At 44.7% G+C, this 27,850-nt stretch overlaps 1 protein-coding gene across 1 annotated transcript in view; it reads left to right on the forward strand.

Moving 5' to 3' along the window:
* The window catches only part of LOC147896507 (protein LIKE COV 1-like), a 34,350-nt gene that overhangs the window by 2,804 nt on the left and 3,696 nt on the right, over window positions 1-27,850 (forward strand). Inside the window, exons 2-4 of the mRNA XM_087381231.1 lie at window positions 9,111-9,163; window positions 9,265-9,374; window positions 9,549-9,716. Coding sequence (XP_087237357.1) covers window positions 9,111-9,163; window positions 9,265-9,374; window positions 9,549-9,716 — 331 coding nt within the window. The remainder of the gene's footprint in view (window positions 1-9,110; window positions 9,164-9,264; window positions 9,375-9,548; window positions 9,717-27,850) is intronic.

Genomic DNA, 27,850 nt, shown 5'->3' on the forward strand with positions numbered 1-27,850 from the left:
TAACAAGCCCCCAGAGGTTTTCCCTCATCAATGCAAACTTAACTTTCATCTGCCATGTGTGAAAGCCTTTACCATTGAACTTATCCATATTCAAGAAGGTAGCCATGAGAGGGTCTAACCCAGAATGGGCAGTGTCTACTCTCTTACAAGGTTAGAAAGAGTTGAAAAACTTCAAAGTACAAGCATTTAGTGTAGCAAAGACTTGTAACCAAATTCCATATTACAAATCATAATGGAAATGATGCTTCAACTTGCATGCTTCATAGAGGTAGCTAAATGAAAGTATTCCAAGCAAATTCAGGTATAGCAACTTAAAGGAAAGCTGTAGCCACAGTTGTACTGATGCTATTCAACACTTTAAAACATCAGAAATGCTAAAGTAGCATCTAATGTAGCATCAAACTCACAACATTGTCAAAACTGTCCAAAACAGAGGCCTGAACTTGGAGGGTGCAATTCTCACAGCTCATAGCTCTATTCAAGGGGATTTTTATGCAGGAAGAAAGGCCTTATACCAGAGAAAGTCCTCCACCAAGGGAGGGCGCAATGTTGCGCCAGGTCGCCATAGTCAAGCTTGAGAAAACCGACTGGTTTTTTGTCTGTTGCGCCTCCATTTCTTGACCAAACGAGCTCAGACTTCAACAGCAGCTTGCCTGTAATGTCGTGCAGCTCGGGCTCAGAGGAATTTGCAAAAGGTTAAGCACAGAGGCGGCATTACGCGATAGATCGTTGAGTAGTCTTTGTGTTGGCGTTGCGCGTACAGAGGAGAACTCTCTAATTGCTTGCAGCTGGAAGGTCGCTCGTACACTAGGAGCCTGCAGCTCAAAGGGTTTCAGCAATGGTCGCTTGTAGGTCCATCCAGTTTCCCAGACTCTCCAAAGTTAGGGCTGGTGAAAGAAAGAAATATGGGGAGGGAGAAAGGGAGAGAAGGGGTTGAAGAGGCTTTTGAAATCGACATCTTTGTTGCTAAACCACACAACAAAGTCGAACAAACTCAACCTTCCGTAGACCAGAACTCCTTACGCACCTTACTGAACATCAGTCACCCTCCTCCTCGCAAGGGCAATGTCCTCCAGTCGTGGAAGTCGATTCCCTAGAGCTTCTGAATCAGGGTTATCCTTCAGCAAGATCCTTGCCTAGGCTCCCACACTTGAGAGCCTCCTACTTGGGCTCTGTTAGAAATCGACCAACAGAGGGTACGCACAGCGGAAGACTGATAGAATAGCCCAGGAGCTCACACTGTGTGTGTGTGGGGTGGAATCACAAACTTCTTTACTTAATGTGTATCACATAGATGTGCAGACTCATCAATAGATAGAGATCCAGCCAGATATAGAAGCTATCAAAAGAATATATATTTCCGTCCAAAGCTATGGACACAATACAAATGAGAGATAGATCCAAAGTCCCACCAGAGCATGGTCCTTTGATCTTACCACAAGTTACTTCTACTATCTGCCGGATATCTCTAGACTCGAGCCCGCGTGCTCCACCTCAAGTGTATGTAGACTCTCTATCCTAATCACAACACCTTGCTGTCCCAAGGAATCCCTAAGTGCTGCTCCTGTCTGCTCTGTGTTGGCTGCTCCAACTGATGAGCTATGAGGACACAAAGGCCATAGGCCCCCAAGGGGCTGTCAAAATACCAACCAGTCAGCCCTAATGGGTCGACTGGCTTGCTGGCCGACTTGGTTGGCTGGTCCAGCCAGCCCTATATAAGGGCCTATTTGGGCTATAACCTTGTCACAGTCAGAGCCTATTGCAGGCCCATGGCCGACCCAATGCCCCCGCCTTGTAGCTGCTCCTGATCTACGTATGTACACGGCCTGCTTCCAGGTACACGGCCTGCTTCCAGGGCCTGTTTGCAGACCAAGAACCTGCCCATAGCCCTTGCCATGCTGTCACCTTTTGCCCAAAGCCTCTCAGCCATGTGGCGCCTCTTGCCACGCCTAGATCTAGGGGCTGTTGCCCTCACCATCTATCCTGCATAGTCTTGCCATCTGAGGCAGTCTCTAGAGCTCGAGATATTTCTCTTTTCTTTCTCTGACCTTTGCCCCCATGGTAGCCATAGTGCTGCCCATGTGGCCTTCTCTCAGAACCTAGGTTCACCCCCCCCATGCTCTCCTCATATGGGAGCGTACAGATGAGGAGGTGATCTTTCCAATACGAACTACTCCACCATGGCTTGTGAATTTGGGAAATGAGAATGGACGCCATAGCTTGTGCCTGACTCGTCCCTGGACTTGAGCTCACAACGAGATCACGGTGTACGACGAATGGGTCAGACTGTGTCACAATGCCCCTAGTGTGGGGGCGCATGTGATATTCCCTCCTGCTTAACTTCTAGATGATAATAGTTGCTGAGGGATTGAGTGAATCTGCTAAGCGAATGTGATCACGATCACCGATCTGCTATCATCACCAAGGAAACTGCCAAGGTAGACACTGGTCACCACTAATGCTGGTGGCTCGAGATCTGATGAAGAGGAGACTACGTGACTAACCTCCCAGAGAGAAGGACACGTTGAAGGGAAAACATCGTCAATCTAATTGCTCACTGGTACTGCAATTGTTGCCTCCCTAAAGAACTAAGGAAGGGGAATTGCAGAGGGAACTGATGTGGCCAACAGAGCTCCAAGGGTGGAAGCCCCATAGGAACTAACCGTAGCTAATGAAGAGGCCTAATAAGTGGAAGACTCATCACAACTATATGCTGCATCTGGGGTGTCCCCTTGTGTGAAAGCCCCAAGAGAACTAACTATAAGGGAATAGACAACCCCCTCGGGTGGTGGACCCAAGAGGCTCATCTACTGCAACTACTGATGTCTGCAAGGATGGAAGACCCATCACCCATAGCTGTTAAAACCATCTGCTCCCATGCTAAAGCTGAGCTCCCGAGGAGGAAGACCCAGAGGAACTACTAGACATGATAAGACAAGGTCTTACATAACTGCAAAAAATGAGTGATCCCCTCAATGGGAACCTTAAGAGAATAAGCTGCTGAAACTGGATGATCCCCGTGGGTGGCAAACCCAAGAAGCTCATCATCTGGGTGTGCTGACTGAGCTAAGCGAGCCCCAAGGATGGAAGACCCCTGAGAGCTAGCTAAGGAAATGGCTGCACTACCCCCATTAGTGGAAGACCTTGAGGCACTACATGTAGCTACTGTGGAAACTGAATGGTCCACTGGACTGGTAGACCCAAGGGAAACCATTGCCTGAGTTGTTGTAGAATAGCCCACTGAACTATGCTCAAAGATGGAAGACTCCTAAGCAAATAAAGGACCGCCTACTAATGAAGAACTCTCTATGGATACCTACACTATGCTCTAGGGTGGAAGACCCCTGAGTGGATGATGGACTTTTACCGATAGCTACTGATGAGGAGAGGAACTGTGAGCAAGTGCTGTTGTTATAAAAGTATCTGCTCTCGGTCTCGCCTGCACTGGACCTCATATGCTGCCAAGTCGACACGACATCTAGATCGATGTGCGGTAGCCTCAAGGTGTTCATGTTCCAACAGAAACCAGTAACGGTCCAATGTCGTTGCATCCTTCTTTGTCTTTTTTTCCTACTCGAGCTGCTCAGAAAAGAGCCGATTCTGCTCTAGGAGATAATCATGCTCCCTAAACACTTGCCTAAGGGCTACTCTACTAGACATCCATGATGGAAGACTGGTAGACCCATCAAAATCTGCAACAATGACTACCAGAGGGAGCAATTCCCCCCTAACACTGCCTTGCCAAGTGTAAATTGATGGGATATCTCAAGGTGTATGCCCCAGGCACACCTTGGTTTCTATGTGTGTGTGCTAGAGGCACAGTTAGGTGCCCATAAGCACTATTAGGTGGTGGTAGATGCCACATAGGATGATTGAGAGAATCTAGGAGCAGATTGAGGAGATGATTGTGGAGCTCAGAGGTCATCAGTGATGTCAGTGATCATGTAAGAGGTGCCTACTTAAGGACCTCACCTTTCTTCATTCTATAAGCAAGAATTCTCAGTTTGTGTTCACTCCATGCTTTCCTTTCAGTTCACCAACATGGTATCAGAGCCCTTTGATCCTCCTTGAGCCCATTTGTGCCACATCATCTTCTTCTTCTTCATCTTCACCATTTCTTTCCTTTCTTCCCAAATCTTGCTAAAGCTTGTTCTCCCTCGTTTCTCCGCCATTCTCCAAGCCCTTCCTGCTAGAGATACCTCTCGAATGGGCGAACCTTCACCTGCAAGGAATTGAAGAAAAGACGTCGCTGCTGGTCGCCATTCCCCAAATAGCGCATTTTTTCGTCATTTTTCTGTTGCAGAATACTCCCTGCCTGCTGCACCGTTGCTCGAGCCCTCTTAGGAGTAGATGGGCGACCTCAAGACGAACATTTTGAGTCACTTTGCAGCCCATTTGGTTCAGTAACGAAGGAGAAAACGTCAAAACACAGGTTCAGCCTGTAGCAACTCCCTGGGGCAAAACAGCGCGCCATTTCGCCCAACCTCTGTGCTGGATCTTCTCCTCAGCAAGAGCTTTCTTTACTCCAGAAAGCCCCTTGAGTGCTTCACTCTGTTACTCCAATTTCGGCCTCCGGCCTCGACCTGCTCAATTTGGGGATAACTGTGATTTCTCTTTCCGCATGCAACTATCTCCAAAGGTTTCATGATAGAAAGTTCTGAAATTATATCAATTATCTTTTTTCTTTAGGATGTTTGATCATTGGATGTGATCTAGAGCACATTTGAGTTGCATCTTTGGAGCACCTTTGAAACCGGCCTCTAATCACTCAGAGGGCAGTGGAACTAAACCTTTAATCACTTCAGCACTTATTTACAGCTCACAAAGCATATATCACAACCATTAACCATTGCATGATCACCATTTGGCATTTACCCATTTGTTCACAAACAAAACCATTGAAAAAGGGATGGAGGCTAGAATGCCCCTTCTCAACAGACATAGACAAGTGCACCCGATTGGCCCCAAACACTGTGGCACCCCTTTCGGTATTTATTTATATTTCACAGTGAAATGATTACAAGTTGCATCTGGGAGACATTTCCTGCAACTGAGCATGCAGCCCCAATTCACTAAGCCTTCGCAAGGCTTTCAAGCATAGAACACCATCACATAAGTGCTCTTAACCCATAGGCTCAACCCAAAGGCATTCTCTTTTCCAAGTGCAATTCCATTGGCTGTCCAGATGCAATCACACTGCACCCCAGCTGCACTCTCTTTGAGTGGTTTCCATATGGCATTCACAAAGCTTTTCAAAGCTCCAAAATAAAATCAGCAAAGTACCCAACCAAAGAATGACTCATGTAGCATTGCCTGGGCACCTGTGAGCCAAGAAAGAGGCGGCACACGAGGCCAACCAATAGCTTATGGCAAAAAGAAATTGCAGTAGCAAAATCACAACTCACCAAGCCCTGAGAACTCGAACCAAGTCCTCGATCGCCAAGAGGACATAGTAGCCAATGCCCAATTGCATTCTCAGCCAAAGAGGAGTGCAAAGGCATGAAGAAAGAGCATTTACAAGAGCCGACCAGCAAGAATTCCACTGAAAAATGCGAACAGAAGCACTTCTGTCGCGAAGAAGTGGGAATTCTTGGTCTCAAAAGAAGCGTGCTTCAGAGAGGAATGCATTGAGAAGGTTTTGGAGAAGTTTCAACGCCGGAAAGTCCTCCAAAACTGAGAAAAACCAGTCAACCAGCGCGTGGGACCACTCGAAATTCAACAGAAAGCTGTAGCTTTGCAAGAGGAGAGGCCCGAGAGGCAATAGAAGCAAAAAAGCCACTTTTGCAAATTCGACCAGCAAAAGAAGTGCTCAGCTCTGCCCGTTCTACCAAACGCACGGAGGGAAAAGCATATCACTACGAAGGGGAGGCAGAGGGGAAGCCATCGGGCCAAACGGAAGTCGAGGAATCCAAACGGGTGAGGAGTTATGAAGAAAAACGGAATTCAGCTGAAGGAGGCTGAAAAACCAGTCCAAAATCTCAACAAAGGGAGAAGATGAGAGAGAAAACCACACATGTGAAGTTTAGAAGGTCCAGGAATGGCAAAGGAGCATGTAGAAGGCACTAGAGCCACCTGGAACTCTAGGGGGGCCACTGAAGGTACATGGCCCTCTAAGGGGCCCATTAAAAATGCCACATCATCATTTCCCAACAACCACTCTTTTAATTCCTTGGAATGCCTTTGGGCCTAGGGATTAATTACGCTTATGTGCTAGGCACCATGCCGCGTTTAATTACACATTATTAAGCCCACGCTTGGACTTTTAAAACCAAAGTTGTCACGGTCTTGTAGTACATTAAAGTACTTAGAATTTCACGCCCCCGTGACAACCTTCTTGCAGTTTGACAGTTTTACAAGCATATGCATAAAAAAATTGTGGTCAAAGGTCAGCATTTCTTCAAAGATTTGACTGTCCAAGCTGCATTTATTTTTGCTTGACTGTATCAGATCAGTTTGACAGATATCTACCGTCTCATGGCACCTTCATTTGACTCCAAGTACAAGAAAAAGATGAAGGTCAGATACCTAAGATATGCTTCTCTACACAACTATGGAGATGACGATAATTATTCTCTCAAAGGATATGATTTTCAGATCCACTTGTTCTTTTATCATGGTACCATCTTATAAGGCACTAGACACTTCCTATTTTGGGTTAGACCCTCTTATGGCTTGCTTATGCAAAATATGTGGAAAGCCAGATCATAAAGCAATGTCTTGTTATGCTACAATGGAAGAGAATGCCAACATGGCTTCCTTGCTGCACATTGCCAAGATAATGGTTGCCAAAAAGGAAGCAACTACAAAGCCAGAAACTACCAATCTACTTTCAGTTGATGTGCCTCCACAAGATGAGGCATCCTATGAAGATTATGCTTTTTGAATCATCTCCATATATGCTCCAGATCTCCCTTTTTTATGTTAAGTCAAGGTACTCAGCCTGGATAGTCCTCCAAAATGAATGAAATAAACTATTGTGTTTTGTAAACACCTCTCGTCACCATATGATGTAGGCCATGTGTATGTGTTTTGCTCCATGGTACCTCCTGCTGACATTGTGTGCATGTACATGCAGGGGAGATAACCATTGGAAGGTCTTTTGTATCCCTTTTGTTTACTTCACATCCTTGGGAACCCCTTGCTAGCATGAGAACCTAGCCATAGATTTATCCTTGACCACCATGAGATGGCATGAGAAACTATGAGACTAGATGTATCCTTGACATAGCCTGAGGCATTCCCTTGAGGGGGGGTATTTTGGGATATCTCAAGGTGTATGCCCCAGGCACACCTTGGTTTCTATGTGTGTGTGCTAGAGGCACAGTTAGGTGCCCATAAGCACTGTTAGGTGGTGGTAGATGCCACATAGGATGATTGAGAGAATCTAGGAGTAGATTGAGGAGATGATTGTGGAGCTCAGAGGTCATCAGTGATGTCAGTGATCATGTAAGAGGTGCCTACTTAAGGATCTCACCTTTCTTCATTCTATAAGCAAGAATTCTCAGTTTGTGTTCACTCCATGCTTTCCTTTCAGTTCACCAACATAAATGCATACGGGTGAAAATGGGAGCTGGCCCGATGCGCAATGGAGAGAGGGAGAAATCCCACTTATGTAAGGACTGATTCCCACTGATGTAGGGGCTGATTGCCACTTATGTAGGGAAGGTATTACCTTCTCCCCCTTTCTATAAGAGAGAGTCCTCTCTCTCACAATCTATAATAGAGAACTACTATCTTTCTTTCATTGTGCTCTCACACCTCTTGCAAGATGCATCTATTCTATCCTACAGGATTCTACACTTGGTATCAGAGCCTTAGGTTCTAGATCTAGCCTAGCCTAGCATTAGATGTTTTCTCTAGCATAAACTACTAGTTTCCCAAAGCTTCTTCATCTTCTCCATTTTCCTCCTCCTTCCCCAAATCTGTGAGAGCTCTGTTCGGGACAAATTACCCTATTTGGAAGGTGAAGATTTGGAGTCATTTAGTGGCTCGAAAGCTGTGGAAACTGACAGCGGGAGCCGAGGCGAAGCCGAAGGATATGGTGGACAATAAGGGGGAGATACTCATACCTGTAGATGGAGAGTAGCTCGAAGCTTGGGAAGATAGAGATGCCTTTGCCCTGGCATTGATCATAGGGACTACGGCAGACTCTATGCTTCCTCACATCTAGATGGTCGACACGTCTATAGAGGCGTGGGCCATTCTGAAGGATTTGTATGAGATAGGTAACACATCTCGGATCTTGCTTCTTTAGCATCCGCTCTACAACTTGGATATGGATGAGGGAGATTCGGTACATGACCACTTGATGAAGGTCAAGGTGGTGAGGGATCAACTAACATCAGTTGGTCAGAAGGTGGACTCGTGCCAGTTGGCCTTGATGGTACTGAGGAGGCTACCTCGGAGTTTCAAAAGCTTCGTTACAACTGTGATAGCAGGATAGAGGGCCAAATCTCTAACTTTTGAGGAGTTGGGTCCATTACTGCTCCAGGAAGAAGCTCTACAACAATGACAAAGATGACAAGGCATTGCTGGCAAAGGATTACGTTGGCAAAGGAAAGGGCAAGCCTAATGGTGGCAAGTCCAAGAAGGATGACTGATCACGAGGACACTTCCATGAAGAATTAGAAGAAGAAGTGCTTCTATTATTGTGACACGCCTGGCCATTTTGTGAAGGATTGCAAGAAGAAGAAGGCGGATCAAAAAAACAAGAAGAAGGTGTCCGACTCAGTGGGGAACACAAAAGCCAAAGCTAATGTGGTAATCGAAGAACTGTTCTTGGTGACATCTCCGTGTGCAGATATGTCGACCTAGAAACCAGAGTGATGATGTTTGACATTGAGATGTGGGCTGATGGGAGTCAGAAACCTTTGTGAAGGTGGGTGCTTGGAATCTTCCAAGTGTGTGGCTGTTGATATTGACACGAGGGTGGATTCCATGGAGTGCCCTAGTTCATATAGGTGTCTTTTGTAATGGACCATTTTGCATCATATGATCTTTGTGTCAAATAGTAGTTTATATTTACAATTAGTTTTCAAAGCTTGCTCGTACGTCTGTATTCATAGCCTGCATTGATAAGCATGGAAGTATACGGTCTTTGGTCCTTGCAGGCATTTCATTCAATGCTTCGGAGTTGGGTTTCCAAAAAATTCATGAGTGGCTGGTATGTACTCCTCTCTACTCGATTCTCCCACTCTGTCAGGGATCGAAGCAACTTGTTTGAATGAAAATATCATCCCTAATGATGTGGTGTTTGGGGTGCAGTGTTATCTTACTTCCAATTGCCATCACCTTCTATGTCACTTGGTGGTTCATTCAGTTTGTTGATGGCTTTTTCTCACCTATCTATGCCCACTTGGGGATCAACATCTTTGGTAAGCTTTTGACATTTGAGGGCATCTAACCGATCTCACTGCTTTATTTATTATTATTATTTTTTGGGTTTATTAAACTGCAGGATTAGGGTTTGTCACAATTGAGTCATGTGGCTGATCTCAGTGCTTCCAAATGATGATTTAAGGGCTTCATCTTTTTTAATTGAATCGCAGGACTAGGTTTTGTGACATCGATTATATTCATTTTCTTGGTTGGTGTTTTCGTCTCATCGTGGGTTGGAGCCTCTATCCTTTTAGTTGGGGAATGGTTCATCAAGCGGATGCCATTGGTCAAACATATTTATTCGGCATCTAAGCAAATTAGTGCTGCAATCTCGCCAGGTAACATATTTTCTAATGTTTCCGTTCTTGTTTTTATTTGGGGCTTGGTGGGTATGTGTGGGTGTGTAGATTTGTATGTGTGAGAGGGTATGTTTATACTATACACCCATCGTGGGGTGCTGCTGATGTTGGTAGGGATGTCATAGTGTAGCTAGTCTCTGCTATACGTGATAGAGTTTATGGTTTTGAGCCTTATGAGAGACTATCATGAGATTGAAACTGCACTATTTGTTGTGTTTTTAGAGGTATGTTCCTGGATTCATCTAAATATATATTGGTGGCTTGGGGTCCAACAGCCTGAAGCAAAAATTGGTGTTTGCATGCAGCTTTAAAAGTTAGGATGCTATTTCATTAGTCATGTATAGTTTTGTATTGGGAGGTCAAACAGTCTTATGCTTTGTAGTGTGCTTGTGAAGCCTCACGCAGATAGGTTTGATGCTATCAATGCTTTCCTCGTAAGTTTGAATCCGATATTCGAGCATTTTTTAGCCTACAGCCTGTTATAAGTCAATGGCACATGCCCCGTGAATCCTGTTGTTACACATAGAATTTTCAATTGACATTGGCGCAAATGCAAGAAAACCAGTAAGCTTCTTTGACACAAATTTGAAGGTTTAGGCAAGAATTCTGATGGCACATTCGTATTTTTCCCAAGCTGTCCACAAAGTTGTGTGTATATGGGTTCTATAGCCAGCAAGGCAGCATACCCTCTTTCAAAGAGGTGCAACTTTTGATGGGGCAATTTTTCTCTTTCCTGATGGTATGGATTTTCAAGTGTGGGTTGTATTTCTTCATTGCATGATTGTTCTCTTTACCTATATTGATTACTAGCTCTTTGATCTGCTTTCTTGATTCGATTTATATCTCTGTGATGTGACATATTGTATTGAGAGTTCTCTCTTATTATTGTACTTGCATGGTGCTTTCTTGATGCAACCTAATTTGAGTGTTTGAGCAATTTTAGATTGAACAGAAGGATGCTCTTGATCTTCCCCGTACCAAGGAAAAGCATGCCTTTTTGCTTGTGCTATTGAAGGATGGGGGCTACATGGAGCAATTTAACCCTTCATTTTGTCAACTGGGTGCTAACGTTAAGCTCACGTTATGAGCAGCCTGGCTATCAATACTTGACAGCACTCATCTTGAAATAAGAGGCTGCAATCATGTAGCTGGTTGATTGGTTGTAGGTGGACATCCCTGCATGCACCTGCACGCAGGCTAGTTAGGACTCTTTTGCTGATTGCCTCAGCCCACTTACTGGGCTGAAGGGCCATTATCAACGACCAAGCCTAGTGGAGGGCACCCTGTCCTCTCTTGTGCATAACACCAGTTGGTGGCCTAGAGAGAATCCAAGACCGATCCCATAGTGTCCACCTCAATGAGCTGCCCATTGTCCTGGGTAAAACCCAAACGAGTCCATCTACAAACCCAATGTAGGGTAAACCTTCTTGTAACATAGAGAAAGTCCTTGGATTGGAAACATTACCTTGAGAGTAAATCTTTCCCATGCTGGACTCTTGCTCTCTCTCTTAAATATAACGCTAGAAGATCCCGCTTAGGTCCGTTAGGGTCTTGGTATCTACTCATGGGGGGTCCACACTTGAGGATACATAAGATGGGGAAAGGGTTCTCCATGAGAAGTTTGGTGGGTGTAAGTGCCACACACATAAAAGCCAGCTCTCAAAACTTAACCTTTTTTGTAGCATGTTGAAGTTACCTTAAGGCATCCAAAAAAGTGCTAGAAAGTATAACCCAAAAAGCTTGATGATGAAGAGAGAAGCATGAAGCATAAAGAGGTTATGTACCATGAGTATTCTCTGTTAGATTCCTGCTAGCTTGACTACCAAATGACTGATGGAATGTGTAGTACTTGCCACCTTGCCTTGAAGTTGTCATCTAATGATCTCTCAGCTTTGAAAGAGCCATTGGATGCATCCAAAGCATCTCCCTAGGCCCAATGTTATTTTTGGCCTGCCCTCACGGGAAGAAAAAATGCGTGTTTTTGAAATTAGCATTTGGATATTTATGATTGGGCCACACTTGTTATTTGCATCCCATCTTTTTCTCCCCCTTTCTCTCTCTCTTCCTTTATGCTGGTCATCTTTCATGACACCAGATGCCCCTGCTCAGCCATACATCAGTACTCCCATACCTCTTCTCTATCGTAGGAATATTGCTAGATTCCGCACACGGTCACATACCTTGGCAATAGAGACAGGAGCTTGGCTAAATCTGCCGTGACATGCTAGAGTTTGCAGATTTTGTGATTCTCAGAGAGTAGAGATAGAGGCACACTGCCCCTGATATGCACACATCAGAGACAACTATCAGCAGATTCTGGCAGACACCACTCAGATCTCGTCAGTTCTCTCCACTGCCTCTCCGGTAGCGTTGGGATCTTTTGTCACTCGTCTTTTTTTGTACCGTCAAGAACTCGAAAATTCTTGACCCCTCCACACCAGAGGAGATTTTTGTACTGAGGATTAGGTCCCATGGGTCATTTTTTGCCCCCCCGAGGACGATAATAAAATTCAACTTCTACTTCTCTCTCTCTTGCTATTTGCATCCCATCTCTCTCTCTCTCTCTCTCTCTTCTTCTCTCTCTCTGAGAGCAAGCCACATGATGAAATTCATATTGTTTATTAGTGCACTGGTCCAATCAGGACACCTAGGGCACCTAGGACTTAGGACTAGTTCTAATTGTCCTAACTAGGTACTAACCAACTGCTATGCCACTCAAGACCACTAAAAATCAATTGTTAGGTTGGGTTGTGATGAAAATTTATCGTAATTTAACTCTCTCTCTCTCTCTCTCTCTCTCTCTCTCTCTCTGCGCTTTTCTTCTAATTTTCTGCTTGCTATCAAATTTTCTGTTGTTTGGTTGCCATTTCAAAGCTTACTTTTGAACCCAGATAGCAGCTTATCCTTGGGTACTGATGACAACATAAGCATTGCTTTGCTAACTAAGTTATTACTATTTTTTCTTTTTCTCATTTACTTTCAATTTAGTCTGAAGTCGCTTTCAAATTCTGTTTGTTACTTGGTTCTTTTGCTTGTTCTATAAAAAATTTAAATTGTAAGACTGGATATGTTCTAGCCTAGCCTTATGAATGTATATGTCTTTATCTCCTAGTTTCCTAACCTGAAGGCATGCACCTCCTAGGGGTGATATCTCACCCATAGTTCCAAACATTTGTATACGTTTGGTGACACAAACATTTGCAACATGCGTATTATATGCATATGGCATAGGGAAAACATTCATGATTGTTTGACGGGGGAACGGACCGGGGGGGGGTTGTAAAAGAAAACTTTTTGGCCCCTTTTTCATTGCGCTTCTTTTGGTGCTGCACCCACGCTCCAATATGGGAAAAATTATAGATTCTTTATATGTTTTGATTCCTAAGATCTTCAGTGTGCTATAAAAAAGACTCTTGAGACATCAGATTCTAGTTGTCAACGACTTTCACTCTTCATCTCTCTTCCTACATTAATTCACTCACGGGCGATGGTATATCGATTGTTCCACCCAGCCAAACTCTCATGGATAGCAGATCATCCAATCAATTCGTTATTTCTCTCATGCTTATCCATGAGACGCTCATTTCCCTAGATAGTTCTCCTTGCCAAATGTCATCAATTTAGCCTCTCCACTTGGTGCACCTTTTTACCCCTCTCTTGTGCACATTTAAGACCACTTGCCCCTTGGCATTATTGCACATTTAGGTGCACCTAGGCCTTAGCACTCAGAACTACCTAGTCAATGCCATTTCACCCTCACCTAGGACCTTGGGAGTTACTTCTCTTGACCATTTCAATTACGCACATTAACTATTACAAAAGTTGGTCATCTAAGAGAAAATGCCCACCGATCTATCCGAGGTCATGCTATCTCGGCTAGAGCATAACATTCCTTCCCTCTTCAAGCATCAGCGTCCTCGATGATGAAATCTGGGAACACTCTCCGTAATTGGTATACGGATTCCCAGGTAGCTTCCGATAGAGGCTGACCATGCCATGCAACCAACACCGTGGGTATCTTCCGATTTTGTATCTGCATTGTTCCTCGGTCCAGGATTCTTGTTGGCTGGCGCCTTGCAATATCCTCTATCTCCTGAAACAAAACCACACCTTCGATTAGTGAGTCACCTGTATGCAAAAATTTCTTTAAGCGCGAAACATGAAAAACCGGGTGCACCTTACACCCCTGTGGCAATTCTAATTTATAGGCTACACTGCCTATTCTCTTTAGAATTAACCACGGCCCACAGTATCGAGGTGATAACTTAGCACACTCTCCTGAAGTCAACAACTTCGAGTGCGAAGGAACTCTGAGAAAAAGTTTTTCTCCTTCTTTAAATACTCTTATAGACCGATTTTCATCCGCATATACCTTGGCCCTATCCATAGCCTGGCGGATATTAGCTCTCGCAAGCGGTAGCATCTCCCGCATCTGAACTATAAAGTTCGCGGCACTAGGCACTTTCTGAGGTACTCCAACTATAGTTGGATTGGCTGGTCTATAACCATAGTTCAGCTCAAACGGACTGAACCCGGTAGAGGAATGTTTCCTATCATTGTAGGCAAACTCCAACAATGGCAACCACTTGTCCCATGTATGTTGCCTCAATGACACATATGCCCTCAGCATATCCTCTTAAGTCTGGTTGACTCTCTCCGTCTGACCATCCGTCTCAGGATGATCCCCACTACTCATTCCCAACTCAGTCCTCAATGTCTCAAATACCGCTGTCCAAAAATGACCGGTAAATCTGACATCTCTGTCTAACACTATGGATCTAGGCAATCCATGCAGACGAAATATATGTCTAATGAACAAATCCGCCACTTGCGGGGCACTAACAGACTCTCTAGCCGGAATGAAGTGAGCCATCTTGGTTAGACGATCAACCACCACAAGGATAGAATTATACCCTCCTTGTGTTGCAGGTAGCCCTACAATAAAGTCCATGGAAATGCTCTCCCACTTACTTAGTGGTATTTCCAAGGGCTGTAAAAGTCCGGGTGGCTTCACCTGCTCGGCCTTACTTACCTGACACGAGAAACACTGTGTCACATATTCATGAATATGCTTTTTCATCTTTGGCCAAAAGAAATCTCGCTTCACGAGATCATATGTCTTCTTGACACCTGGATGTCCCGCACACGGGCTATCATGGCATTGTCGAACGACTCTCTGCCTGAGATCATTCTGACCAGGTACTACAACCTTGCCATTTCTAACTAGCATACCATCCCTTATGGTATATCTTGCATAAGTTTGGCCTTTTCTGGATGCCAGGTCATCCTTTTCATTTTCCCCGGGTTTTAACACATGAGCTTTAGGCCACAAGCTCTGGACAAACTCGTCCACTTTTTGAGTTTCTCTTATCTCGGTCATTAGAGCACTCTCTAATACCGTGAAACTCAGGTTGTGCATAATGCGAGACAACGCATCAGCAACCTTATAGTCTTTTCCTCTTCGGTACCGAATCGTCAAATTAAACTCCTGCATGAGCTCTGCCCACCTAGCTTGGCGGCCCCTCAAGTCAGGCTGTTTACAAAAATGTTTCAGAGTATCATGATCAACATCCACATAAAACTCTGAACCATACAAATAATGCCTCCATGTTTTCAAAGCATGGATAACTGCATACAACTCCAATTCATGAGTTGGCCAATTCCTTTGAGAGGGAGAAAGCTTCTTGCTTTCAAAGGCTACTGGCCTTCCCTCTTGAAGGAGGACTGCTCCTACCGCAATGCCACTTGCATCGGTTTCTAGGAACAACGGTTTCTGGGGATCAACTATTTTTAACACCGGTCCTGAGACCACAGCTTGTTTTATGGTGTTAAAACTTTCCTGTTGATTCTGTCCCCAAATAAAAGGTACTTTATCTGAGGTTAGATCAGTCAATGGCGATACTATTCCGGAATATCCTTTGATATGCCTTCTATAAAACTGGACAAATCCTAAGAATGATCGCAACGCGGTCAGACTCTGAGGGATTGGCCAAGTTAGTACCGCAGCCACTTTCTTCGGATCCATTTCTACCCCCTGTGGAGTAATTATGAACCCTAAGTATTCAAGCCTAACCATACACAGTATAGTTTTCTTTTTATTTACATAGAGACTGGCTTTCCTCAAAGTACTGAACACTACTCTTAAGTGTTCACGATGCTCAGTAATACTTTTACTGAATATCAGGATATCGTCAATGAAATGTACTATGAACTTTCCGATATACGGACGTAGTAAATCGTTCATAAGCATGACGAAGGTCGCTGGAGCATTGGTAAGTCCAAAGGGCATTACCAAAAACTCATAATGACCAAACCTGCTTCTAAAAGCGGTTTTATGCACATCCTCGGCTCTTATCCGGATTTGATGATAGCCGCACTTAAGATCTATCTTGCTGAAAATCATGGCTCCATGTAATGCATCTAGCAAATCATCAATCCGAGCCATCGGATACCTGTGCTTAACAGTGATATTATTCAATGCTCTGTAATCTATACAGAGGCGAAACGTATCATCCTTTTTCTTCTTTAATATCACTGGCGAAGCAAAAGGTGAGAAACTTGGTTGAATCTGCCCCAACTTGAGGTATTCTTCCAGTTGTCTACGCACCTCCGCTTCTTCAGCAAAACTCATTCTATAGGGAGGTCTATTTACAGGTTCTGCCCCCGGGATCAGTTCAATCTTATGCTGAACTTTCCGCTCTGGAGGTAACCCATAAGGTAGTTCATCACTAAAACATTCAGAGAACTCCTGTTATAAGATTAGCCAGCTTGGCCATCTCACCACTTTGCGTAACATCAGTGCTAGCCGAAGAATCATCCACCGGCTCTACCGATGCTGTGGAAAGGAATAAAAACTCTACTTGAGCTTTTCTGATTTCCGTCACGGAAACCAACGGTCCCTGAGGTATATCTTTTTCACCTCGCAAGACATAAAGCACATCATTCATCTTGAATTTGTTGGGGTAAAGGCACATTGCCACCCCTTTATTAAAGATATGACACCTATGACTGTCTTAAGACAGTCATAGGGGGAAAACCTAATCCTAATAAAACTTAAGAGTTTGTGGTGTGGCTTATCACTCCACACCCACACATTTGGAGTCTTCTCTCTCTCTCACTCTCTCCCTCTTGTACTTCTACCACTCACCTTCCCCCTTCAACTGGTATCAGAGCCTACCCCTCCCTCTCCACTCCGTCTACCCACTCCCTACCTCTTTGCCCTAGTGGCCAGCAGGGCTGCAGCGAGGCAGAGCGAGCAGCAGCAGGGCGGCAGCGCCGCAGCAGCAGGGCAGCAGCAGAGCGGGCAGCAGCGCGGGCTGCAGCAGGCAGCGCGGGGGGCGCAGCAGCGCGCCATTTCGCAGGCGGGCAGCAGGCGCACGCGTGGGCGCAGGCAGCGCATCATTTCGTGCGCCGTACAGTACCGTACGGACGTACGGCCGTCCGTACAGCCGTACGGACACCGTACAGGCGACCGTACCGTACGGACGCCGCCGTACGGACTGTGACAGGGAGCTGTGTCAGGGATTTTTGACAGGAAGGTGCTTTTTTGTTTTGGATCTGCGTCAGAGGAGTACATTTCGAAATTTCTCCTTGGATCTGTACCCTGCACAGGTACAGCAGGTACATTTGTACCCTGCACAGGTACACAGGTACGAAAGTACAGCAGGTACATCAGTTTTTTTTTCTGGGGAAGAAAGAGAAGGAAAAAGAGCACTCTGCTCTTCATTCAGGATCATTTTTCAGTTCTCAAAACTGTGTCTTTTTGAAAGTACAGCAAGTACCTTCATCTCCCTCGTGCTTGAGGTGACCAGAACCACAGTGTGTGGTTGATTGCACAGTTATTTTGTTTTGGGAAGGTAATGCCTTGATCTTGCAGAGGATATATGCTTTTACTGGGTTTGAATCTCAGTTTATGGGTGAGCAGATCATAGGGCTTTTGCCCAGCAGTTGATGCTTTGTATGCCTTGAGGTAGTGTGGTGCCAGAGTGCACACATTTGTCTCGATTTCCGCAGTGTGGAGGTGACATTTTCTTGCAGGTCACATCTTTTGTGCAACACTCAGAGAACCTCAGTTGAGCCACGCTTGGCCAGGGCGCATCGAGTTTACTCGGTCCCTAACTGTCCATCGTTGACAGTGCTCAAAAGGTTCCTCATTGAGTGTTTGTACGTTGGGATCTGTGTATGTCATTTCTACACAGGGCAGTATTTGCATTACACTGTTAGTTGATTTTGTCAGAGAGATTTGCACATTGTATGCCTTATCCCTCATTGTTGAGGTTGTTTTCACTTGGTACAAGTGTCAGATCAAGGGGCTTTTGCCCAGATTTTGCTTGAGAGCACTTGGGTTACTGTCAGAGATCTTCAGATGCATTTTATTCCCTTGGCAGAAGGGTAATTGCTTGGGATTTATCCCATTTTCTGTTGCAGGTTTTGTGACAGGCTGAAGTGTCTGGAGCTCTTTTTTTTCGGTAATCAAAACAGTATATGCCAAGTGGTATTAAATCAGTGCAATACCTCATCTGAGGTGGGAGAAGTGATCAGGACAGCAGTGCAGCAGTGTTTACAGCAGTGTTTTGTGCTTTGTCAGCTGTTGATGCATTGTTAAAGCACTTGTGGAGCAGCTGCAGCATTCTGAAATTACTGTTTTTTTTAATGCCTATTTGAGCACGGTACAGTGTGTCAGAAGGTACAGTAAGTGGAGAGAAATTTTCTGTTGTGCTGTAGATTTTCTGACAGTAAAAAAACAGCACTATTGTGAGTGCTCCTGGCTCTTGATAGAGCAGGTTTTTTCTGAGAAATCAGAATTTTATTCAGTCTTTCTTGACTTACAGGGAGTCAGGTACTTTCCTTATCTGATATGGCATCAGGGGGAAGTGAATCATCAATTCTGAACATAAAGAAGTTGGAAGGGGCACACAATTATGCATTATGGGCAGAACAGTGTTTGAATGTACTTCTGCTTAAGAAGATTTCTAAGCCCATAAGGGTGAAGGGTGTCAAGCCATCTGGGATGTCAGATGATGAATGGGAGGAGCTAGATCTGTCCGCGAGGGCTGCTATCATGCTTACTCTCAGTGATTCTCTTGTGTACAATGTTCAGGCTGAAAAGACCTCTTATGGTGTATGGCAGAGGCTAGCAGAGTTGTATGCACAAAAGAGTTCAGCCAGTAAGGTGTATTGGTTGAAGAAGTTGGTTGATCTTCGCATGAAGGAAGGTACAGCTATGACCTCACACTTGAGTGAGTTCAATGCCATCTTTACACAGCTGATTGCACAGGGGTTGAACCTTGATGAGGAGTTCAAGGCTACTTTCTTGTTGTGTACCCTTCCTGAGAGTTGGGACACTTTCAAGACCACCCTGTCTAATTCAAATGTCACTCTTATGTATGCTGATGTGGAGAGCTCTCTCCTTATGGAGGAGATGAGCAGAAAGAATAATGCTGGCAGCAAGTCTTCAAATGCTTTGCAGGTACAGGAAAGAGGCAGGACTCAGCAGAAGGGGAGATCTGCTAGTAAGTCTAAATCCCGCAGTCAGTCCCGTGGTAAAAAGGATATTGAATGCTTTTATTGTGGCAAGAAGGGACATGTGAAGTCTAAGTGCTTCAAGTTTATACGGGATCAGAAAGCCAAGAAGGCTGAAACAAAGGATGCAGGCAGTGGAAGCAAAGGCAAAGGCAAGGCCAAGGTAGATGACTTAGATGCAGTGAATGTTGCAGCAAAGGACAGTGACAGTGACAGACATGAGGTATTATGTTCTTCTGCTGTAATTGCACACACATTGGTTATTGATGGCCATGACATGCACACCTGGCTCTTGGATCCAGGTGCTTCTTTTCATGTTACTCCTCATAGGGAGTGGTTTACTTCCTACACATGTACTCATGGAGTTGTTCACCTTGGGAACAACTATGCATGTCAGATTGCAGGGATTGGCAGTATACAGATAGTGTTCCCTGATGGACGCACTTTCATGCTTGATGGTGTTCGCCATGTGCCGCAAATCAAGAAAAATCTGATTAGCACTGGCTTATTGGATGATAGTGGTTACCACACCACATTTGGGGATTCCAAATGGGTGATTACTGATGGCCAGGTTGTAGTGGCTGAGGGTTTTAAGAGTGATACCTTGTACCCTCTTTATGTTTCCAGTGTGGGTAATCATGTTGTTGCCATAACCGAGCTGCCAAAGGTTTCATTATGGCATAGCCGGTTGGGACACATGTCTGTTAAAGGAATGCAAGAACTGTCACGTTTGGGTTATTTGCCGTCTCTTTCTTTTTCAGATTTGCCTACTTGTGATCATTGCATATTTGGCAAGCATTATGTGAGTCCTCATAAGAGGAGAACTCCCCAGAATAGAGCACTGATTGATCTAGTGCACACTGATTTGTGTGAGATGCCACAGTTATCACTAGGGGGTGCAAAGTATTTTATTACCTTTATTGATGATGCCACACGCAAAGTGTGGGTCAATTTCTTGAAGCATAAGAGCGATGCCTTAGATGCTTTCAAGAAGTTTGTCGCTCAGGTTGAGAATCGGACAGGACGCAGGCTGAAATGCCTCAGATCCGATAATGGGGGTGAGTATGTGTCACATGCTTTTGTGCAGTTTTGCGAAGTTAAGGGCATCAAACAGGAACTCACAGCCCCTCATAATGCATCTCAAAATGGTGTAAGTGAGCGAATGAATCGAACTATTCAGGAGAAGGTTCGATGTATGTTGTCTTATGCTGCATTGCCCCATGGCTTTTGGGCAGAAGCCGTGCAAACAGCAGTTCACATTATTAACAGGTCGCCAAACAATGCTTTGGAGTTGAAAGTGCCAGAGGAGGTGTGGTCTGGCAAGCCACCCTCATATAAGCACTTACGTGTATTTGGCTGCGAGTGCTTTGCTCATGTACGCAAAGAACTGCGCACCAAACTGGAGCCAAAGTCTTCCAGATGCATCTTTATGGGTTATGGTGACGAAGGTGAAATGGGGTACAGGTTATGGGATCCCGTTAAACGGAAGATTATACGCAGCAATGATGTCATCTTTAAAGAGGATAGTGTACACAAGGAACCCGTGCAACCTGTGGAATACAGGAGGGTTATTTATGATGATGTTGGACAGCAAAGAATGCCCTTTTATATGCAGCAGCAGGCTGCTGCAGATAACCCTGTTCAAGAGGGTATACAGGCTGGAAATCAGCCAGATAATTTTGCCAATGATGCACCACTGGATATGCCAGCAGATGGGGCTGTAGAACAGCCAGATATGGTGGTACAACCACCCGTCATGCATGACGAACAGGCTGGACAGCAGCCTAATCCGGAACATTTTGTTAGGAGGAGCACCCGTGTACAACGGCCTCCTGCCAGGTTTGTTCCAGGAGCCAATAATGTGGCTGATTTTATCATGCTGACAGATTGTGGTGAGCCTTCCAGCTTCAAGGAAGCTATGGGAAGAACATAGAAAAGGAAGTGGGAGAAAGCCATGCAGTCAGAAATGGACTCCCTACTTCAAAATGATACATGGGACTTGGTGCAGCTACCTGCAGGCAGAAAGGTTTTGCCATGCAAGTGGGTTTACAAAGTCAAAGTGGATTCAAATGCTTTACCGAGGTATAAGGCCAGATTGGTTGCCAAGGGATTTAAGCAGGAGAAGGGCATTGACTTTGATGAGATCTTTTCCCCTGTAGTCAAGATGACTACTTTGAGAGCAGTGTTAGCTCTTGTTGCTCATGAGGACATGGATTTATGTCAGATGGATGTGAAGACTGCTTTTCTTCACGGAGATCTACATGATGAGATCTATATGAGTCAGCCAGAGGGATATGCTGTTAAAGGGAAAGAGCAGCTTGTGTGTAAGCTCAAGAGGAGCTTGTATGGACTAAAGCAGGCACCAAGAGAATGGTACAAGAAGTTTGATGCCTTCATGCAGTCCCAAGGGTATCATAGGTGTGAGACCGATCATTGCTTGTATACTAAACGGGCAAAGGATGGCAGTTTGATGCTACTCATTCTATATGTGGATGACATGCTGATTGCCAGTAAATCTCAGCTTGAGATTAGTGCTTTAAAGAAACAACTGCATAAGTCTTTTGACATGAAAGACTTGGGTGATGCAAACCATATTCTTGGCATGCGGATTACTCGTGACAGGTCCAAGGGACTTTTGTTTCTGTCACAAAAGGAGTACATTGACAAAGTACTGCAGAGGTTTAAAATGGAGGGGGGGAAGTCTATTAGTACCCCGTTGCCTCCACATTTAAAACTCAGCAGTAAGGACAGCCCCAGATCAGATGATGATAAGGCTGAAATGGCCAAGGTTCCGTATGCATCTGCAGTTGGTTCTTTGATGTATGCCATGGTTGCCACTCGTCCGGATATTGCCTTTGCGGTGGGAGTCATTAGCAGGTATATGGCGAATCCAGGCAAGCGGCACTGGGAAGCAGTGAAAGGTGTCTTGAGGTATCTCAAGGGTACCAAAAACTTGTGCATATGCTATGGTAGGCAGGATGCATTGGTGCATGGTTTTACAGATTCAGACTATGCAGGGAATGCAGATAACCGGAAGTCTACTACCGGTTATATTTTCACATTTGCAGGAGGTGCTATATCATGGGTGTCTCGGTTGCAGAAATGCGTTGCACTATCAACTACTGAAGCTGAATATGTTGCAGCCACTGAGGCTTGCAAGGAAGCAATATGGCTTACTCGGCTGGTGGGAGATTTGGGCATTACAGGAGATATGCTAGTTTTGCATTGTGATAGTCAGAGTGCTATCATGTTGGCAAAGAATCCGGTCTTTCATCAGAAGACCAAGCACATAGATGTGAAATATCATTTCATCAGGGAGGTACTGGAAGACAAGCGACTTGAGCTTGTGAAGGTACATACTGATGATAATCCTGCAGATTTGCTCACTAAGAGCTTGCCTACAGAGCGGTTTGCACATTGCCGCCACATCATGGGATTAGGATGAGACCACTCTTATTTTATGGTCTTGTATACAGTAACTGTATATTGCTGTAATTTTTATTCTTTTCTCCCCTTTAGGCATATTGGCCTTTAGGTGGGAGGTTGTTGGGGTAAAGGCACATTGCCACCCCTTTATTAAAGATATGACACCTATGACTGTCTTAAGACAGTCATAGGGGGAAAACCTAATCCTAATAAAACTTAAGAGTTTGTGGTGTGGCTTATCACTACACACCCGCACATTTGGAGTCTTCTCTCTCTCTCACTCTCTCCCTCTTGTACTTCTATCACTCACCTTCTTCCTTCAGAATTGATATACGTGCTTTTTCCAATCAATGGCTAGATTCTTCCTAGAATGCCACGCTATACCCAGGGCTATATCTGCATGAGCAAGCTTGGTCATTTCAAAATCAAGCTTCTCAGCATAGTCCTGAATCCGAAGTTCCAACTGGGTAACCCTTTGGTCCCATACTTCAGTTGAACTTCCATCTCTTGGAGTTAATCACATTGTGAGTTGACGCCGAGTCAAACAACACAATGACATCATGACTGGCCACTTGCCCTTTCATTTTAATTAACTCCGTATCATTAAAGGCCGTATACCCCGTTGCTGCGGGCTTAGATAGGATGTTATCAGGTGCACTCGTCACTAACTTAGCAACAGATACACACAACAAACAAGGTACTAACCTCTGAGAAGGTCCCGCGAGTTGCATCTGCATATGTTCCGCATTGGGACTCTCCTGCATTTCTACGTCGCATTCAGATATTATCATATTAGCCGTGCGACGGTCTTTATTCAGTGGACAATCCTTCCACTGATGTCGCTGAAGGCAGCCGAAGCACAATTCTTCTTTTCTAGCTTTCTCTTTTTGTTCAGGGGTCAACGAGGACTTTGACCAAGCCCGGGCTGCCATTGGAGTTATTTTCCTTTTCACCCCAACGGTGATACTTGTTTTTACTGGTCCCTCAACCGGCTTCACTTGCTTGGTTTGGCCACTTGGCTGCGAGACTTTTGTCTTTGAAACCCATTTCCTCGGAAATCCCCCTTTTTTCGGGTACTCATACTGAGTCCCTGCCTGCACAAATCCACCAGATCTGCCTCTGGCATCCTCATAGTTCAGGGCTACTGCTATAGATTCATCTAATGTAGTCACATATTTAGCCCGAACTTCCATTTTGATTTTGTCGTTCAGTCCATAGATATAGTCTTTTAACTGGACCGACATAGGGAGAGGGTCTGTTATTTTCATGACACATTCCCTGAATTTGTTAGTGTACTCTGCCACTGACAGACTCCTCTGACGAAGATTTCTATAAGCATCCCAAGCTCGGGATTCTTCATCAGGTGGGAGAAAGTGTTTCTTGAATTCAGCTTTAAACCCTTCCCAGGTGGTTGGAGCAACTTGATCCTTCTGTTGCTTTATCCACCATCTGTCCGCTGCCTCAATAAACAGGTGTGTGGCCTCGCGGATTTTCTTTAGATCGGATCTAATTTCACAAATGGCGAAGGCTTCTTCCCACTTGTGTAACCAAACCTCGATCACATCAGAGCTGCGCTCGGTCATCCGACCAGCGTACTTCTCCGGTCTATAATTAGCGATATTAGGCACTTTGACCCTTGCGCGCTCTAAGGAATGTATACTGGGCTCTGGCTCTGCTGGAGCTTTGCCCTTATCAATTCTAGACGGTCTAGCCGACAAGGCTTGCACCATCTCCCTGATCTCATTTTGACCAGCATTCACTTGAAGCTGCTGGTTCATAATCTGCTGTAAAGCATCCTCTAATATCGAAATCCTACCAATCAAAGTAGGTGCTGCATGATGTGACCTCTGTTGTGTAGACTGCACTCTAGACTCACTAGGATTCACCCTAGAATCTTGTCCTTTTGCCTCCATAGTTTCAAAAGGGAAAATAGTTTTTTTCTTTTTTTTGTTGTGGTGGATTTTCTTTTTTTTTAAACAGAAAAGATAAACGACAATCCCTGCTGTATAGAACGAATCAACTGCAACTCAGAATTTTTTTATAAAAGAGGAAAAAATGCTCCTTGGAATCTCCACGCAATCCGAGTTCATACGCTCCTGACTTTCGCGGTTATGGTCTCACTGAGAATAGCGATCCCAGTAAAATCACGTTTGAAGGTCGCGGCGTCCATCCTGCTCTCTGCGCAGATGACGATATAGACGTCGACTTAAACTCGAGTCTTCTCTTCCGCCTCCACTTATGGCATGAAAGCTTTTGCCGACTCAAATCTGCTCATTGCTCAGGCATGCGCGTCGCTCGTCTCTACTCCACGCTCGTGCTTCCACGACCCATCTCTGCTTGCCCACAACCAGCCAACCGCCTTACAAAGGCTAGGCCTTGTGGCCACAACGCCAACTATAGACCGGTATAGTCACCAAGGCTGAAGCCTTGCAACCAGCCCATACTCCAGGAGCGGAAGAGACAGATTCATTGTGCGACGGCCAGTAGCCCTCGGGTCTTCACAAAGTTCTTGCTCGAGGCGATCCAATCTGAGCACCTCACCCAACTCGGTAGAGACCCCAACAACACAGCAACAATTTCTCAATTTAGAAAACCCGTCTGGTTTTCCTTCCCGTCGACTGCCGAACCGTTACGTTGCTCCCTGGTTCAGCCGTCCATTTATTTCAATGCTTGATAAGCCACGGTTGCCCTTGCCCACCTGCGCTGCGTCCCCTGCGCTCAAGCTCCGCTTGGGAAAACAGTGTCAACCTTGACGACCTCACCACCACTTTTACAACGACAGTCGAGAACGCCGTCAATTAGGCGTCACCAGCATCTCCATCGATCTCTTCTCCGTCGATCTCTTCTCCCAGGCCATCGCGCAACGCTTCATGGGCTTCCCATCGACCTACTAGTATTGACCCGCGTCAATCAGTTGACGGTCACGTCGCTACCCTTACCTTCAGCTCTGATACCAGCTGTCAACGACTTTCACTCTTCATCTCTCTTCCTACATTAATTCACTCACGGGCGATGGCATATCGATTGTTCCACCCAGCCAAACTCTCATGGATAGCAGATCATCAGATCAATTTGTTGTTTCTCTCTTGCTTATCCATGAGACCCTCATTTCCCTAGATAGTTCTCCTTGCCAAATGTCATCAATTTAGCCTCTCCACTTGGTGCACCTTTTTACCCCTCTCTTGGGCACATTTAAGACCACTTGCCCCTTGGAATTATTGCACATTTAGGTGCACCTAGGCCTTAGCACTCAGAACTACCTAGTCAATGCCATTTCACCCTCACCCAGGACCTTGGCAGTTACTTCTCTTGACCATTTCAATTACGCACATTAACTATTACAAAAGTTGGTCATCTAAGAGAAAATGCCCACCGATCTATCCGAGGTCATGCTATCTCGGCTAGAGCATAACACTAGTGTATGATTTAAAATGTTTGGATCTGCAGAACAGTCCTGAAATTTCAATATTCTTGTATTTCAAATGGTGGTGCATGTTTTATACAATCTAGACTTTGAAAATCCAAGTATGAATGTTTTTATATTTCTTTTGGGGCTAGGGTTTGTGTCAAGTATATTTGCTACATATGTTTTACTTGCCAGGAAAATACCAAACATTGAAATGCATACCATACTTGAAAAGTTTGTTTGAAATAGGTGTATATTTGGAATTGTCATGACAAGAGATGAGTATTTTTTAAATTAATAGTCAGTAGAACATTATTTCATTAGGTGCCAATTTGATGGTGGTTGTATTTAAGATTGATCAAGTGGTGAAGATGGTATCGTTAAATTATGTAACATTGGCCAATGATTATTAATAAAGATGCGCACCCATAGGTCTAGGTCCTAGGGGTAATAGGAAAGGGAAGAGTGCATTGAAGTGCATAAAATGGTGGCTGCATGAGTCATAGGCTAATGGTAGGTCTACATGTGAAGATGACCCTGAGTGATCTCAAGGGGCACTAATGAAGGGTTATCCCCCTCATTGTGAACACACGTATCATTCTTTCTACCACTTTGTGTGTATGCTCTGTGTGTGTGTGTGTGTGTGTGACTGCATATAGGTAAAGTAGAAACAAGTATCTCATGAGGGTGCTCTCCCCCCATTGGAGGACCCAATCAGCATCAAAATTTTGCATGCATTGCACACATTTGCATTTCCAAAATTCTGGTTTTTCATAGGAACTATGGTCTCACCTTGCTATAATTGATGTAACATTTTCTTCTCCTTAAGAAGAGTTGGTGTCCTTGACTACTGTATCAAAAAATTGCTTTCTGAGTTTGCTGACACTTTCCTGGGTAGCATTATCTTTTGTACCTGTACTAAATAACTATATGGTGTAGATGCCTTTCTTCAACATTAAGAATTCTTCATATGAAAGCATTGAAGGTTCAATCAAGCCTCCGGAGTGCCGACAGAAACCCAGTACGAAGACTTTGTATAAATGGATGCTCAAGTATGTGTGGGTTATTTGTTTGTGTGAGAGCATGTGTTTATACTATGGTCTACACCCACTATTGGGCGCTGATGATGTTAGTGGGGATGTCATAGTAGCTAGTCCCTGCTATGCGTGATTGGAGTTTATGGTTTTCAACCTTATGAGTGACTATCATGAGATTGAAACTGCACTATGTTGTGTTTTTAGAGGATGAGTTTGGGCATGTTCCTGGATTCATCTAGATATAAGCCTACGAGAAGCTCTACTCTTACTAGACTCTCACCTTCAAGTAGTCGCTGCTTCAAAGAACTAACATAAAATACTGGATGCACTCGACATTGTTCAGGTCTTTAGGGTTTTAGAGGAGGTAGTCTTGAATAAACTTTCTCACATTCTTAGAATCCAACCTCTCTCTTATGTGAATTCACATATTTGTTACTTTCTGCAAATTCAACCAGATGAAGATGGGTACGGGATATATAACCTATGCATCACCAAAATATCCAAGTGCCACAGGGGCAGCAACTGGGAGGGACACATATGCATCTGTTTCATGAGCAGCCCATGGGTAATGCTGTTGGTGAACACACAAAGAAACGAGTTGTACAGCAAGAGTGCGTGCATTATCATAGAATGACCAAAATGAGGTTTCTCCACAAATGAACCCTATTGAAGAAAACCCCTAATTGGATGGAAAGTGTCCCAAGGGTAGGTTCACACCACAC

The sequence above is a fragment of the Dipteris shenzhenensis genome, chromosome 11 (assembly GCF_047967505.1).
Source record: "Dipteris shenzhenensis isolate YYH24624 ecotype China chromosome 11, Dip_SZ_1.0, whole genome shotgun sequence".
In the NCBI taxonomy this organism is placed as follows: Eukaryota; Viridiplantae; Streptophyta; class Polypodiopsida; order Gleicheniales; family Dipteridaceae; genus Dipteris; species Dipteris shenzhenensis.